Below are 18,187 nucleotides of genomic sequence, written 5' to 3' on the forward strand. Positions count from 1 at the left end.
AAGAATAAGCCTCAGTACTGGGCCCAGCTGACCATGTGCATTGCTCCTGCACATCAGGAAGTTATTCGCTTTCTGGTACTGCATAATTTGCATGATGTGGTCGTGTTGGGGTTGCCATGGCTACAAACCCATAATCCAGTATTGGATTGGAACTCTATGTCGGTAACCAGCTGGGGTTGTCAGGGAGTACATGGTGATGTTCCATTTTTGTCTATTTCGTCATCCATTCCTTCTGACATCCCAGAGTTCTTGTCGGACTTTCAGGATGTATTTGAAGAGTCCAAGTCTGATGCCCTACCTCCGCATAGGAATTGTGATTGTGCTATCGATTTGATTCCTGGTAGTAAATTCCCTAAGGGTCGTTTATTTAATTTGTCCGTACCTGAACACACCGCTATGCGCAGTTATGTGAAGGAGTCCCTGGAGAAGGGACATATTCGCCCATCGTCGTCACCATTGGGAGCAGGGTTCTTTTTTGTAGCCAAGAAGGATGGTTCGCTAAGACCGTGTATTGATTACCGCCTTCTTAATAAGATCACTGTTAAGTTTCAGTATCCCTTGCCATTGATTTCTGACTTGTTTGCTCGGATTAAGGGGGCTAGTTGGTTTACTAAGATTGATCTTCGTGGTGCGTATAATCTGGTGAGAATCAGGCAGGGAGATGAATGGAAAACGGCATTTAATACGCCCGAGGGTCATTTTGAGTATCTGGTGATGCCGTTCGGACTTGCCAATGCTCCATCTGTTTTTCAGTCTTTTATGCATGACATTTTCCGTGAGTATCTGGATAAATTCTTGATTGTTTACTTGGATGACATTTTGATCTTCTCAGATGATTGGGAGTCTCATGTGAAGCAAGTCAGAATGGTTTTCCAGGTACTGCGTGCTAATTCCTTGTTCGTGAAGGGATCAAAGTGTCTCTTCGGTGTGCAGAAAGTTTCATTTTTGGGGTTCATCTTTTCCCCTTCTACTATCGAGATGGATCCGGTTAAGGTTCAGGCCATCCAGGATTGGACTCAGCCGACATCTCTAAAAAGTCTGCAGAAATTCCTGGGCTTTGCTAATTTTTATCGTCGCTTCATCTGTAATTTTTCTAGCATTGCCAGACCATTGACCGATTTGACCAAGAAGGGTGCTGATTTGGTTAATTGATCTTCTGCTGCCGTGGAAGCTTTTCAGGAGTTGAAGCGTCGTTTTTGCTGTGCCCCTGTGTTGTGTCAACCTGATGTTTCTCTTCCGTTCCAGGTCGAGGTTGATGCTTCTGAGATTGGTGCAGGGGCGGTTTTGTCACAGAGAGGTTCTGGTTGCTCAGTGTTCAAACCATGTGCTTTCTTTTCCAGGAAATTTTCTGCTGCTGAGCGTAATTATGATGTGGGCAACCGAGAGTTGCTGGCCATGAAGTGGGCATTCGAGGAGTGGCGTCATTGGCTTGAGGGTGCTAAGCATCGCGTGGTGGTTTTGACTGATCATAAGAACCTTACTTATCTTGAGTCTGCCAAGCGCTTGAATCCTAGACAGGCCCGTTGGTCGTTATTTTTTGCTCGTTTTGATTTTGTGATTTCATACCTTCCGGGCTCTAAAAATGTGAAGGCGGATGCTCTGTCTAGGAGTTTTGTGCCCTACTCTCTGGGGTTATCTGAGCCGGCGAGTATCCTCAAGGAAGGAGTCATTGTGTCTGCCATCTCCCCTGATTTGCGGAGAGTGTTGCAGAAATTTCAGGCTAATAAACCTGATCGTTGTCCGGCCGAGAAACTGTTCGTCCCTGATAGGTGGACTAGTAAAGTTATCTCTGAACTTCATTGTTCGGTGCTGGCCGGTCATCCAGGAATCTTTGGTACCAGGGAGTTGGTTGCTAGATCCTTCTGGTGGCCATCTCTGTCGCGGGATGTGCGTGCTTTTGTGCAGTCCTGTGGAATTTGTGCTAGGGCTAAGCCCTGCTGTTCACGTGCCAGGGGGTTGCTTTTGCCCTTGCCGGTCCCGAAGAGGCCTTGGACACATATTTCGATGGATTTCATTTCTGACCTTCCCGTTTCTCAAAAAATGTCAGTCATTTGGGTGGTCTGTGATCGCTTTTCTAAAATGGTCCATCTGGTGCCTTTGGTTAAATTGCCTTCCTCCTCTGATTTGGTGCCTTTGTTCTTCCAGCATGTGGTTCGTTTACATGGCATTCCTGAGAATATTGTTTCTGACAGAGGTTCCCAGTTTGTCTCGAGGTTCTGGCGAGCCTTTTGTGGTAGGATGGGCATTGACCTATCTTTCTCCTCGGCCTTCCATCCTCAGACTAATGGCCAGACCGAACGAACCAATCAGACCTTGGAAACATATCTGAGATGTTTTGTTTCCGCTGACCAGGATGATTGGGTGTCATTTTTGCCGTTGGCTGAGTTCGCCCTTAATAATCGGGCCAGCTCGGCTACCTTGGTCTCTCCTTTTTTCTGCAATTCTGGGTTCCATCCTTGTTTCTCTTCAGGACAGGTTGAGTCTTCGGACTGTCCTGGTGTGGATTCTGTGGTGGACAGGTTGCAGCAGATCTGGACTCAGGTAGTGGACAATTTGACCTTGTCCCAGGAGAAGGCTCAGCTTTTCGCTAATCGCAGACGCCGTGTGGGACTCCGACTTCGTGTTGGGGATCTGGTTTGGTTATCTTCTCGTCATATTCCTATGAAGGTTTCCTCTCCTAAATTTAAACCTCATTTTATTGGTCCGTATAGGATTTCTGAGATTCTCAATCCGGTGTCTTTTCGTCTGATCCTCCCAGACTCCTTTTCCATACATAATGTATTCCATAGGTTGTTGTTGAGGAGATACGTGGCACCTATGGTTCCATCTGTTGAGCCTCCTGCCCCTGTTTTGGTGGAGGGGGAATTGGAGTATATTGTGGAGAAGATTTTGGATTCTCGTGTCTCTAGACGGAAACTCCAGTATCTGGTCAAATGGAAGGGTTATGCTCAGGAAGATAATTCCTGGGTTTTTGCCTCTGATGTCCATGCCCCAGATCTTGTTCGTGCCTTTCATGTGGCTCATCCTGGTCGGCCTGGGGGTTCTGGTGAGGGTTCGGTGACCCCTCCTCAAGGGGGGGGTACTGTTGTGAATTCTGTGGCTGAATTCACTTCTGTGGTCACAAGTGGTATTGCAGTCTCTGGGCTTCCTCCCTCAGGTGTTTTGGTGAGCTCGTTGGCTGCCTTGCTATTTAGCTCCACCTGAGTCTGTCTTCCTTGCTCCTTGTCAATGTTCCAGTGTTGGATCTGAGCTACTGCATCTTTCCTTGGGCCTGCTGCTCTGCTAGATAAGTGCTTCTAGTTTGTTTTCTGTTTTTTCTGTCCAGCTTGCTATTAACTTTTGCTGGAAGCTCTGAGAAGCAAAGGGGTGCACCGCCATGCTGTTAGTTCGGCACGGTGGGTCTTTTTGCCCCTTTGCGTGGTTTTCGTTTTAGGGTTTTTTGTAGACTGCATAGTTCTCTTTGCTATCCTCGCTCTGTCTAGAATATCGGGCCTCACTTTGCTGAATCTATTTCATTCCTACGTTTGTCTTTTCATCTTGCTAACAGTCATTATATGTGGGGGGCTGCCTATTCCTTTGGGGTATTTCTCTGAGGTAAGTCAGGCTTGTATTTCTATCTTCAGGCTAGTCAGCTCCTCAGGCAGTGCCGAGTTGCATAGGTAGTGATAGGCGCAATCCACTGCTGCTTATAGTTGTGTGAGGATAGATCAGGTACTGCAGTCTACAGAGATTCCACGTCTCAGAGCTCGTCCTATTGTTTTTGGTTATTGCCAGATCTCTGTATGTGCGCTGATTACTGCACGCTGTGTTGCCTGATTGCCAGCCATAACAGTCGAGCCAACTTTGTGGTTTAAGGCCTACTTGTAGTGTCTGGCTGCGCCACTAAATACAGCTGTCCTCTTTACAAAAAATGACCTACAATTATCTGGTTTTCAGCCTATCGGAATTTTAAAACTGCAGTGGGCCTACTAGTTGGGTTGGGGCCTTCTATCTGTGTCTGCCGCTCCTTGCTGTTCTCCTACAGTGAACAAAGCTGTGCCGCCTGTTTACTACTGTTGCCAATTTTGAACTGCATTTAGAATACTTACTGATTTGGGCCTACTCTCTGTGTCAGCCTCTCATTCCAGTTGTCCTCCACTGAACAAAACAATGCCCCCTGGTTAGTCCTGTTACCAATTTTGAACTCCATTTAGCCCACTTTATTCTTTGGGCCTATATCTGTGTTTCCTCCTCATCCTGCCCATTGCCCAGCCAGTGATAGATGAGTCTGCTGGTACATTGACCCATAACGCAACATTCCCCGTGCACGCTACACTGCAAGATTGTGACCCTGCTGAAAGTCAGGTCCCCCTTCCCGCATACCATACCACCTTGCACGGTGACAAAGAGGAAGGTGCAGATGATGGTGCAGGTTCCTTCATCAGGTGGGGGGAGGAATACCCGTTGGCGACGTCACTGGCACAGGGCCCCTCATAGTACGCAAAAGTGTTGCTGCCGGTGGGAGGCGCCCCCGCCGTGCAAACACACCGCTGTACTTTGAGGGGCCCTGTGCCAGTGCCAATGCCAACGAGTGGGCCCCCCCTGCTTGCTCAGGATCACAGCACTTGCAAAGTTGAAATGCTTACCTCTCCCTGCTCCACTGCCGTGACGTGGTCCAGATTTACTGGGCCCACTAATTACTTGAACAACTTTACCCAAATGACCCCCAATTTCAAATGCCTTACTATTATTATAAGCTAAATTAAGATTGACAAGCTTCAGTAACAAGAATGGATGTTTTTGCCATTAAAATGGGCTCTGTACATGTTTTCCTGGCCTCCACTCACTGCCGATTATGCTCCCCCATTGACTTGCATTGGGTTTCGTGTTTCGGTCGACCCCCGACTTTTCGCGATTATCGGCCGATTCCACTCGACTCAACTTTTGAGATAGTCGGGTTTCGCAAAACCCGACTCGACTAAAAAAGTCAAGGTCGCTCAACCCTACTGACTACTGAAGTCTACACTAGGCCCTAACAGGTGCACCAAACAAGAACAGACTCACGGTGATGTTGGGAACTCAGGTCCAGTCCCAGGGGGGCCCCCAGAAGTCCAAAATGGTGGTGCGCACGGCTTTCTGTCAGCTCTGTGAAATGTGGTCTTCTCCTTGCTTCTGGATCCTAGGGATGCTCCTGGAAACTGTAAGTCCCTTTCTCAGTATCTTCGTGGCTTCACAAACTAGCACAGAACAGCCACCTTTGCTGTACCCGGAAAAGTCTTGCAAATTTCACAAGTAAACTTCGTCCCAAGCTGTGGGACCTTTCTTGTAGCAAACAGCACACAGTTCTCAGTCTCTAGCAGCTTCAGCTCACACACACAGTTCAGGCTCAACTTCTCCCCTCATCCTAGGGCAGTTTATCTTCACCGTCTCTAGCAGGGGGAAGCAGGACATTCCATCGTACCAGACAAGGGGTGCTGTCTCTTAAAGTGGCAGCGTGTTACTGTCCATAACAGCACTACCCTCTTACAAAACCAGGGCTTGAGCCAACACATCTCCTGCAGGCGTGAATAAATGTATTTTGCAGCCTTCAGCCACACACAGCTTACAGATATATCATGGCACAGGTTTAATGTGTTTCCTGTAGGTTATCACAATCCTCCTTAAAATTAGTTTTAATACAAATTGAAAAGTCAGGATAAAGGGAAACTGTTACTATTGTACAGAAATTCATACTTTGCCTCACTGCACATTCAGTGTTGATAAAAAAGTGAAGTTTGCCCAGAAAGACTGGACCTGGTCTTATAGGGGCCATATGAGCACATTCAGCAGCACAGAAGGGGAGAAGGTAGGTTATAGGAAGCCAACGGCATCATTACCCTCCACTTTCTCTTACGGACCCATCATAATATATTTCTTCAAGTGATAATCTAACTTGTCAGCACATTCTACTGTACGTATGCTGTCATTTGGCCTTGTAGTTTACAGATCTGGGCAGGTAACGGTCAGAGTCTTCTAATCCCACGGGGTAGGTGGATCTTCCAGGTGGTAAGTTCTATAGAAAAGGGCTTTCAATGCCCAAAGTCATTTGAACACAGTTTTGGGTGGAGCTGAATGTTGTAGTCGGGAGGCAAAATGGTGAACATGGTAATACGGCCGGACTACACCACTGATAAAGCAGCCACAGCCGGACTGAGAAGAATCTGTGACTTCTCTCCATTTAGTGGTTACTACTCACCTGGGTAGTCATATGAAGGAATCTCCTCTTTACACCGCTCATCACCCCTCACATATGCCTTTGTAGTATTAATATGGGTCAGATCTTCACCCTGAAACAAATATTGTAAAAGTCACATACAGATGGAGAAGTCACAGCTATGATCAGCTCTAATCCTGCCATCTCCAACATTCTCATTACACAAGTATAAAAATATAATACTGGTGGATAAAACAAGTCTGAGTACAAGGCCTTCACAGCCGTCTACACATCATAGGGGAGATCTCATAACACCTTCTCTCCATCTACCTGATGATTCTGAGGAACATTGGGATCTTCTTGTTTACACTCCTGTTGAAGAAGAGTATGGAGACATCTCTCTGGTGTTGTCATCTTACTGGATACAGCTGTAAGAAACACATACAGGGACTGAATTCATTCTTTACATACAGATAATTATAGGCAGTGTGTATTTAGTTCTATTACCTGGTGATGTGAGGGGCTGGGGAACCTCCATCATGACATCCTTGTACAGATTTTTATGTCCTTCTAAAAACTCCCACTCCTCCATGGAGACATAGATGGCAACATCCTGACATCTTATAGGAACCTGACACATACAATGATACCGTCATCCCCCGATCCCTTCATAATGTTACTGTATAATTTCCCAGCATTCCCAGCAGTGTCACCTCTCCAGTCAGCAGCTCAATCATCTTGTAGATGAGTTCTAGGATCTTCTGGAAATTGATGTCCTCGTGTATCAGGGGGTGAGGTGGAGGCCCCGTGATTGGTTTCAGGGGTATTCTGCATCCCTCAGACAAAGGGTCGTGACAGCACTCACTAGAAGTCTTCTTCACTACTGTGTAATCCTGGTTATGGAGAGACACATTAATAAATCTCACTATAGACATTGCCAGAGTCCTCACCTCTCCAGTTCTGTCCATCTGTTATTTCCATAGATAACAATGATGTAATGTGACATCATCAGAATCTCTAACCTCTCCAGTAAGCCGGAAGAGGATCTCTAGGGTGAGGTGTAATATCCTCTCCACCATCTTTTCTCTGTCCATATCCATCTTTGATGGGTAAATCAGGAAAATTCTCTTATACAGAAGATCTTCACTGAGAGGATCCAATACTGTAGAGACCTGAATAAGAAAATGAGCCGATGTAACATGATAAAAATCCTGTGTAATAATACAATTACTGGAGATAATAAGAGCAAACACATGAGGAGATTTATTATTTTACAGTATTTAGTTTCCTTCTTTACATCTACTAATAAAACCTATATATTTTAGGCCACAGACAACAAGCAGTTTCTTCCTCGGAGTCGGCAGCTGAATACGTTCCTCATAGACTCATCTTCTATAACGCTAATTCTCGTCTCATTTACCGACACTGGAATCAGCATTAGCAATACTGCAGGAGATATTCATTACATGTGACAGGAGAAATAACTACTTAATGGTGAGGACGACATCTCCATCTTCTACTACGGCTCTAGAAACATATTTGGCCGGAGTCGTTTACTGACTCCATCACCACCGGCCGTCTATATGAAGGTTTCCCGTCTTCCCCGCACTGTAATCTTCTATCACGTTAGATCTCAGGTCTGATTCACACACAGAAGTCAGAGGTTTTGGAAAAGCATTTTTGCTTGCACAAACACCGTGGACAGAAACTATCTGATCCCAAAGTCTCCATGTTCAGTGTTTTATGGGGTTTATTTCTCCCCTTAGGTTTTCCTATATTACAAGAAAAAAGCAGATATTGATTGAAGGGTTTCAAAAGAAAATTGACTCCAACAGTTCTTGTAAAAAGAAAAAAACATGGAAAATGCTGAAGGCACATTTTATTATTTTTTAACCACAAATGTCTAAATCTTTTGGGCTCCAGAACATAGATATGCACTGCAGGGATGGCACAGGTGCAGTTGCAACAAAAACCTTGGCAGTTTAACCACTTGCTCTTGTCAAAAGCAAACACGGCATCTCAGAAGGTGTGACAGAGTTCGGCTGAATGCCCTCCGCCCCCGAGTACTCGACAGTATGGGACGGCCTAGATACTACGATACTTACATGACTAATAATGGTCAAACAACAGAATCTCAAATACAGATACCATCATAAGAATTCGGGATTAAAGCAACCCGTATACATATGGGTACAACCCTGCAGAGCTCCCAAACAACATTCAACCACCAAAACATGATGCAAAAACACCACCAAAAAAATCAAATAAAAAGTTTTCTTCATTAGAATAAAATTGTATTCTTTTATTGCAAAAACTGAGTAGAAACAGAAGTCATGAAGTTATAAATATGTATAAACAGAGCTATTTGAATATGGCCGCAGATGCCAAGATGTATAATTGCTACAGACAAGACATACTCATGGGCAAAATTAATACATGATCATCAGCAACATCCCCAATCAAAATATCAATCCAAACTAAAGTGCCAGTGCATATACTCCAGAGATATAAGGTTGTCCAAATCCTAAGTGTCCTAGAGGTAAGTATACAATAGTAACATAGAGATTTCTCACTATTCTTCGGTCAGTGACCTGTCATAGAAAACGCACCACCTAAAACACTAAGGGGCCATACATATTGTAAGTAGTCTCACCCATATTGATGCCCATTTGTAGATATGCGCCCCGACGCACGTTTCGCAATGGCTTCCTCGGGGGCTGGGATTTAATTCAAATCACCTGGAAAACTAATTGTCACTTGTGTTTAAGATTGATTTCAGTGATCCATTGAGCCCTCAGACAAAATGCCATCCACGATTTTATTTGAAAAATACAATTAAATCTTTATGACGCTTAAATCCAATTTGCATAATAATTTGGAACATGGTATAGCTGTGAGTTTGTCAGTGGGGTGGATGGTATCATATTGTGCATTGTAGAGGGCAGTACTCTGGGAACATTAGAAAATGGGGGAAGGCAGTGTTGTGCGAATATTATACTGTGTGCGAGGGGGATGCCAGTCCTGTGGAAACATTATCCTTTCTGAATGGCAAGCTGCTATTGTGGGAAAATTACACTATGTAGGGAGATTCCGGTAATATGGGAACATTATACTGTGTGTGTGCGAACCTGCTATTGTGGGAACATTATACTATGTTGGAGGATGGTGGTACTGTGGGAACATTACACTGTGTGTGTAGGAACCTGCTATTGTGGGAACATTACACTGTGTGTGGTGGGATGATGGTACTATGGAAACATACTGTGTGGAGAGAATTGTGGGACTGAGATTATACTATGTTTGGGGGTATGGCGATACTGTGGAAATATCTTTTGTGCGAGACATGCCAGTACTGTGGATACTTTATACTGTGTGAGGGGAATCATATATACTGCATAAGGGGTGTAAAAACATGTGTCATAAGAAGAACGAATCCTCAGGGCTGTGCAGCATTTGTACAAAAAGACTGCCAATCTGCCATCCAGATAGGACCCAATGGAATCAATGGGAGGAGAAAAAAATTCAGGAAGAGTTTAGATGGTACACCAGGTCAGCTGACCTTGATGACACAGTTTCTTGTTATTATAAAGGCCATAGCCCCAAAGCCAGAACAGATTTGGCGCCAAGCTAAAAAACAGGGTGCCATTGAGCATTCAGAGGTACCAGGCCATGGTAAAATGCCCAAGGCAGCTGGTTGTGGTGGCAGTACCCAGGTGGCACCAGACGAGTCCCAGAGTCCAGACTATGCCAGCCAAGGCCTGAGAACCAGACCTGCACTGGTCAAGACCCGGAGTCCAGACTTTGCATGTCAATTCCTGAGAACCTATCCTGTGCCGGTCTAGACTCAGAGTCCAAATTACGCCAGGCAAGAGTAGAGTCCCAGCTCTTATTACTTCTGGTACAAGAGACGGATGTGCCAATGATCTGTGAGGAGATTCCGCTCAGTACTATATGCCTGCAGTAAAGAACAGGAGGCGCGAGTGAGCCGGGCCATTTCTTTCAGCATGGATGTCAGTACAGGTGCTGGTCCAGGGTAACACAAGAGACAAGGTGAAAGCTGGTTGAAGTGAAGGCGGCCCAGCGACCCTTGACAGACTTTGTTAGGAGGACTTATGGCCTAACGGGAAGAGACGGAGGCCCCGCTATGGCCTGTGTTCGCAGAGTAGAGTGTTGTCAACTTTAGGAGTCAGGAAAATCACCCTTGTCAGTAGCTAAAATAACATTTGCTTCACAAAAAACAGGCAGCACTCCATTTTCTTCAAGAAAGTATGCAGGAATTTATTCAACCCACATCACCGTGCAACGTTTCGGCTCTAACTGAGCCTTTCTCAAGCAGTGAGTTTAGCTTCATACAGCGTATATATAGAGACATTCCCATCATCCCCTTAATCACAGCCAATTGATTACTTTCATATGTATTACAAATCACCATAATTTGCATTAAAGTGCTTCAGTGCCATTGGTGTACAGTGTTCACAGATCATTACCGCTCCACAAAAATGATAATTATATACTAACTAGATTGTGGCCAGATTCTAACGCATTGGGTATTCTAGAATATGCATGTCCCCGTAGTATATGGACAATGATGATTCCAGAATTTGCGGCAGACTGTGCCCGTCGCTGATTGGTCGAGGCAACCTTTATGACATCATCGTCGCCATGGCAACCATTATGACATCTACGTCGATACTGTGCCCATAGCTGAATCAGAAACGCGGGATTTCTATGTCCTTTATGACATCATCGTCGCTGTGCACGTCGCTGATTGGTCGAGGCCTGGTGGCCTCGACCAATCAGAGACGCGGGATTTCCAGGACAGACAAACAGACAGACAGAAAGACAGACGGAAAAACCCTTAGACAATTATATATATAGATTTGTTCAGTTACACTCACCGCTGGAGTGACATGCTGTCCATGGAGACTTACATGTAATCGGCGTTCTAAACAACCTACTGCGCATGTCTCAGCGCTTTTGGTTACATCATCATCACATGTCAGACTGGAGGCCAATCCACAGTCAGTACAACATAACTAGGATAAGGCGCATGCGCAGTAGTGCCAATAATCGCCATCGTAGTTGTGGCATACCTATCTGAACATATACAGGGGCCATTCTAGTTGTGGCAAATCTCCTAAGGAGTTAAACAGATGCGATCTTCACATATGTTGTTTATGACACACAGCGCTTCATGAGAGAAAGTTACTCCGCTTCCCCTTAATGCCTCCTTTCATATATCGCATGGTATGACCTAATTTAAATCATATTATAATACACTTGAGCAACAGCGCCCTTTCTCCACCATGTGGACACATAGTGATGTGCTTAATCCCGCTTCAACATACCAGATATAGCCTTGATTCAAACCACAATCTAGCTGTCAAGCAGTGTCTAGAGGGTGCACCAAACCTTTTGCAGGTCAAGTGCCTCCACTCATGACCCCTGCACCGCAGTAACACATTAGTCCTGGTTAGTGTGAACAAGTGCATGGCTTTATTTTAGAATAAAGGTCAACCATTATGTAAAACTCTGTTTCCTGCCACATTCATTTGCCAAACCTATTACAAAAATTATGAAAATTACTGAAAAGATGGTTTATAATAGTTTATTAGTTTGGCCTTCAATCTTTCCACATGAATGATCAGATATCTCTAAAGTGTCTATAAATTCATTATAATTATTCTTAAATTTAAAAAAGATTTTTATAAAGATTTTACTATGCTGTATTATAATTCACACTGAATTTAGTTGAAGAGAATTTTTTTCTTTTCCAGCACCGCATGTCACTCCAGAGAGGATCTTCAATCCTGTTTAACGGTAGAAACACATGAACAAAATAAAATAATAAAATTAGGAACATACTTACAAAAATAACTAAGTACTCACAAGTATAAAATAGTCCACTATTACTAAGGCCTCAACCACACTGTTTCAGTTCAGGAACCATATTCTATATAATTGCATGTAATTTAAAATCTACATTAAGGCCCTTAGGCCTAAGCGTATTCAGTTTATAGATCCACATTAGTTCTCTTTTTCTGAGGGCCAGCTCTCTATCACCTCCCCTCCTATCCATGGGTACCCTGTCAATTATCTTAAATTTTAAATCTTTTTCTGAATGATTATGCTCAACAAAGTGTTTGGGGACAGGGAGATCAGTTCTCTTCTTTCTAACGGAGTACCGATGTTGGTTCATTCTCACCTTAAACTCACAAGTCGTTTCCCCGACATACCACAGATTGCACGGACACATCAGGAGATAAACAACATAATCTGAACTGCATGTCAGATAGTGTCTAATTTCATGTACCTTTCCCGTTATTGGGTGTTCAAATGTTGCACCCTTAATCATGTAGGTGCAATTTACACAATTTAAGCATGGGAAGCAACCGTTTTTGCTAGAACCTGTTAAAAACAATTGTCTGCTCTTCCTTCTTGGGCCAACATCTGATTTAACCACATAATCCTTAATGTTTTTATTCCTTCTATATGAGTATAACGGCGGTAACTCCAGTTCCTTTATACCGGACAAGCATTTTGCCAGCATCCAATGACATTGGCCACATCTCTACTCTCCTCGCCATACGTGGTAACAAACGGAACACGCCTATGTTTTATCACGCGTTTATCTTTTGTATTCTTCTGTATGAGATCTACTCTACTCTCTTGTAATACCATATTTTTTGTTTTTTTCTAATAAACCTCTAGGGTACCCCCTGTCTAGGAACTTTCTCACTAATGAGTCCACCACTACGCCTACTTCGTCTTCTTTTTGGACTATACGTCTAACTCTAAGTAATTGGCTTAGTGGAATGGACTTCACCATAGGACTTCACCATAGACCGTGGGTGTTGGCTATCATATAGTAACAAATTGTTTCTATCCGTATTTTTTTACATAGAGTGTTGTACTGAGTACTATGTGTCCACATGGTGGAGAAAGGGCGCTGTTGCCCAAGTGTATTATAATAGGATGTAAATTAGGTCATACCATGCGATATATGAAAGGAGGCATTAAGGGGAAGCGGAGTAACTTACTCTCATGAAGCGCTGTGTGTTATAAACAACATATGTATGGATCGCATCTGTTAAACTCCTTAGGAGATTAGCCACAACTAGAATGGCCCCTGTATATGTTCAGATAGGTATGCCACAACTAAGATGGCGATTATTGGCGCTACTGCGCATGCGCCGTATCCTAGTTATGTTGTACTGATTGCGGATTGGCCTCCAGTCTGACATGTGATGATGATGTAACCAGAAGCGCTGAGACATGGGCAGTAGGTTGTTTAGAACGCCGATTACATGCAAGTCTCTGTGGACAGCGTGTCACTGTAGCGGTGAGTTTAACTGAACAAACTAGTATATAATTATCATTTGGGTGGAGCGGTAATGATATGTGAACACTGTACACCAATGGCACTAAAGCACTTTAATGCAAATTATGGTCATTTGTAATACATATGAAAGTAATCAATTGGCTGTGATTAAGGGGATGATGGGAATGTCTCTATATATACGCTGTATGAAGCTAAACTCACTGCTTGAGAAAGGCTCAGTTAGGGTATGTGTCCACGTTCAGGATTGCATCAGGATTTGGTCAGGATTTTTCATCAGTCTTTGTAAGCCAAAACCAGGAGTGGGTGATAAATGCAGAAGTGGAGCATATGTTTCTATTATACTTTTCCTCTAATTGTTCCACTCCTGGTTTTGGCTTACAAATACTGATGAAAAATCCTGACCAAATCCTGATGCAATCCTGAACGTGGACACATACCCTAAGAGCCGAAACGTTGCACGGTGATGTGGGTTGAATAAATTCCTGCATACTTTCTTGAAGAAAATGGAGTGCTGCCTGTTTTTTGTGAAGCATATGGACTAAAAGCAACCAGTGGACAAGTTGTCTTGGGCCCTGCACCCGAAGATAAGTAGAGGTTTTTGTGCTGTTCCATTTTTTATATTGCTAAAATAACATTTGGTTAGAGGTTGCTATTACAGTGAGAGTGAGACGAAGAATTAATTGTATATCTCTACCCTCACCTAGTGTATCCTCACCCATCCCCTATAGACTGTGAGCCCTCGCGGGCAGGGTCCTCTCTCCTCCTGTACTTGTGTGTGCCTTGTTTTACTCATGTTTATTGTACTTGTCTATATTTGCCCCATTCACATGTAAAGCGCCATGGAATAAATGGCGCTATAAAAATGAATAATAATAATAACAATAATCTCTAATATTGTATATTTCACCTCATAATCACCATGTTTTGGATTATTCACTGTTGCCATAGTGATCACAATTCCTATTATCAGGAAATAAATAATTATATTGGTTACTTCCGCATTGTTTTTGTCGGTGTGTTGTATCCGGTCACCTGATTACAGGGGCATAATGGGGGCATTATACTGTGTGGGGGGCATCGTATATACTGCATGAGGGGCATATTATACTGTGTGGGGGCCAAGAAAGGGGCCCTGTACTGTGAGAATAATACATTTCCTCACTTCCTGTCTTCCATAGTTGGGTCGTATGTATCTAATGAGATATCTCCAGCACTTACCTCCACCTGCAGAGCCGCACTCCACATATATGGCTCTGGCTGCTCTGTGCACACAGGACCTGTGATGAGGTCACAGGAGGGGAGGAGTCAGGGGTCACATGATCAGGGGCCTCAGGGAATGATATCCGCAGTGAAGACGCTACATGGAAACTTCTCCTCAGTCAGTGACATTTCCGCCATTATTCGCCCCTCACTACTGGCACAATTACCCCGCGCCGTTTCTTCTACACAGTGTTATGTATGGAATGTAACGTGTGATTTCTCTGCTTGGAGACAAATAGACCCCACACATGAGGGAATTATTACCAGTTACCGGACGTCTACTATATGGCGGCATATGATTGTGCTATCGACTCCATATAAGGAGCTAAAATGCCGAAATCTCGCTTATTTAACCCCTTTCAGAGTCCGGCTAAGGCTCATATATGGCCATGCACCTCTCCAGTCACCGTGGGGTTATTTTTGTTTAAAGGATGGAGGGCTGCGTCCATGCTTGGACTTTAGAGAGATTAATAAAATCTCGGTTCACAATCCCTATTCTTTACCCCTTAGGCTGCCGTCACACTATCAGTATTTGGTCAGTATTTTACATCAGTATTTGTAAGCTAAAATCAGGAGTGGAACAAAGAGGAAAAGGATAACAGAAACATATGCACCACTTCTGGATGCATCACCCCCTCCTGGTTTTGGCTTACAAATACTGATGTAAAATACTGACCAAATACTGATAGTGTGACGGCAGCCTTATACTTGACCTGCTTAACCAATTATCTGGAGATAAATGATCTTACAAACTCAACGTGAGAGAGGCATATAACCTTATACGTATACGCCATGGAGACGAAAGACCGCATTCAATACACCTGAGGGGCAGATTGAACATTTGGTGATGCCATTCCGATTAAGCAATGCTCCATCAGTCTTTGAAAATTTCATAAATTATATGATTTTCTCACTGGTGAGTAGATTTGCGGTAGTTTACCTGGATGATATATTGAGTTACTCACGTACTCTGCAGGAGCATCATGAGCATGTCAGACAGCTGGAGTGGGAAAAACATTACCTAGCAATCCTCTTTTATGACATTTCGAATAGAGCTCCATTATTAAAAAATGTTCTAGCACCAAGAAAGATAAAAAAAGATGGAAAATTCACTAAAAGTGGCCTGTCTTCCAAATAAAGTCATTACATGCAATCTGAAAAATTGTCTATGTTGTCACACAATCTGCCTTGGTGTCTCTGAATTCCCCCCTCCTTATTCACTCTCCATAAGGAGAAACGATACCCCTTAGACCCCAGTCCAGAGCCTCTCACCTAGCCAAATTAGTTCTCATGCTTCGCACTGACGAGGGCCAACAGCCCGAAACACCGTGTCTGCGAATTGAGATACTGATTTGGCTTTTATCCTACGTCATATTGCACGACTCGTTAAAGGGTTGATTGTGACTTGTAGGATCGCTACTTCCAACAGGTGGTGCTATAGAGTTTAAGTCCTCTGTTTCTCAGAAGAGGCAATTTGCATGTCTGAATTCACCCTTAATTTTACAGGTGAAATTTTCCCTTTCAAAAGTCCCTTGTCATATTCCACCAGTTATGTTATATATGTGATTATATGCTAATGTCAGAATTTATATGTGGGAAGGACGACCCAACCCCTCCACAAAAGGCAGAACTCACACCGTTCCAATATTTAATAGGGTTTTCTCAAACATGAGCTTTCACGCCACTGCACCATCAAACACAATAAAGATTACACAAAACTGAAAATATTCACCATAGAGGAGATTCCCCCACAGGTTCAGAATCGCACTGGACAACTAAATCGGAAAGAAATCTTTTGGATTTATAAACTAAACACCCTTACTCCATATGGACTCAGCGAAATCACAGATGTATTTTTGTCACCACCTATTTTACTTCATAAATTGTATTATTTATTATAACATTTTATTGTCATATTCATCATACATTTTATTGGTTTATTCATTGGGGATCTTAATTTTTTAAATATTTTTAACATACTTCTAATACATTCAAACATTTGTCATATTTTTATCACCTTTATTTATAATACAGTTTTAATACATTTCTACTATAATACACATAGCTTGTTTATATCAAATTGGGTAATTATTCTTTTCATATCCTGATATATTCTATATTATATACTACACAGCTGCCACCAATTCTTGTCTGTGTAGTACATTCCCCCAGTGTTTTTCGTTGTCTCCGGCATCCAGAGTGCTCCTCTGATGGATTGTGCGTTCTGTAGCCTAAGTTATCAGCCGACGCTCCTTGTATCGCCTTATTCACCTCATCTACAACACATCCCTCATTTTCCCTCACTCCCATTCACTACACGTTCTATCAGCTTCCACCATTTATAAATGATTTATATAATGGCAAGAACTTTTTCATTTTATATACATTTTATTCATTCTTTTAGGTGACCTCACTAAATTCATAGGTACTTTTTATTACTGTATAATCAATGTAGGTAAGTGTTTTTTGTTTTCTCATGAACCATATTTTATCTTTGTTTTACAGACTTTCTCATGGTCTTTTTTCCATTTATGACACCACACCTGACTTGGTTTCCACTCAGACCTCAACCTGTGGGAATGACAGGATTACTATAGACAATACATCTGTAGGAACAAATGCCCTGATTCCTTTATTACCCCAGGCTCTCTCTCCCAAAAAGGATCAAATAAATCATTCCCCCCAACCCCTAAAGCCATGAAAAAGAAAAAGTCATATAGGGGATCCAGGGGAGGAAGAAAGAGAACAAAAGAAAGGGAAATAACCAGCTCTTCCAACCCCAAATAGTTCAGCCTTCTAATATATATCATCTACCAAGATATCAGTTAACAGCTGTAGAATCCTCATTATTATCTAAAGTTCTCTCCTTTTGCCCCACTTTTTATCCTAAAGATTTTGACCTTTTTCTTGACCTACAAGTATTTGTTAGGAAAATGATGCTAAAACGACACTATTATTGACAGTGAAAAAATCAAAATGCACTCTTCCCTACCACAGGATAATACTGGTTACCATATAGATCTAAGAGAGAAGTCCATTTTTTATCCCACAGAGAATAAAGGTCATCACAGTAAGGCTGCCGTCACACTAGAAGTGGTGCATATGTTTCTATTATACTTTTCCTCTGATTGTTCCACTCCTGGTTTTGGCTTACAAATACTGATGTAAAATACTGACCAAATACTGATAGTGTGACGGCAGCCTAACGCTTTCAATGACCTAGTCCTTAATAAATTTAACAAAATAAAAAACACACATAACCTAACTAAAGGAGAAAGGGAAGCCCTCCGGTCATTAAGTGAGAACAAAAATCTACCTGAGCCACTTGTGTGGGTTGTAGAGTCCGTCTCATGCTACCACGAGTGTGAAAGCACAACCAACATTCAAAAGTGACCAAAACATCAGCCAGAAAG

General features: G+C 42.9%; 1 protein-coding gene across 2 annotated transcripts in view; it reads right to left on the reverse strand.

The window, feature by feature from the left end:
- The window catches only part of LOC138663240 (zinc finger protein 271-like), a 34,584-nt gene extending 19,795 nt beyond the window's left edge, over window positions 1-14,789 (reverse strand). Inside the window, exons 1-6 of one of the 2 annotated variants that reach the window (XM_069749405.1) lie at window positions 14,733-14,789; window positions 7,195-7,344; window positions 6,886-7,065; window positions 6,680-6,803; window positions 6,503-6,600; window positions 6,215-6,305 (exon numbers count right to left, since the gene is read on the reverse strand). In XM_069749405.1, coding sequence (XP_069605506.1) covers window positions 6,215-6,305; window positions 6,503-6,600; window positions 6,680-6,803; window positions 6,886-7,065; window positions 7,195-7,344; window positions 14,733-14,759 — 670 coding nt within the window. In that variant the 5' untranslated portion in view covers window positions 14,760-14,789. The remainder of the gene's footprint in view (window positions 1-6,214; window positions 6,306-6,502; window positions 6,601-6,679; window positions 6,804-6,885; window positions 7,066-7,194; window positions 7,345-14,732) is intronic. The other variant, XM_069749404.1, reaches the window with a different exon arrangement.
- Between the last annotated feature and the right edge of the window lie 3,398 nt (window positions 14,790-18,187).

This window comes from Ranitomeya imitator, chromosome 2 (genome assembly GCF_032444005.1).
Source record: "Ranitomeya imitator isolate aRanImi1 chromosome 2, aRanImi1.pri, whole genome shotgun sequence".
Taxonomy (NCBI): Eukaryota; Metazoa; Chordata; class Amphibia; order Anura; family Dendrobatidae; genus Ranitomeya; species Ranitomeya imitator.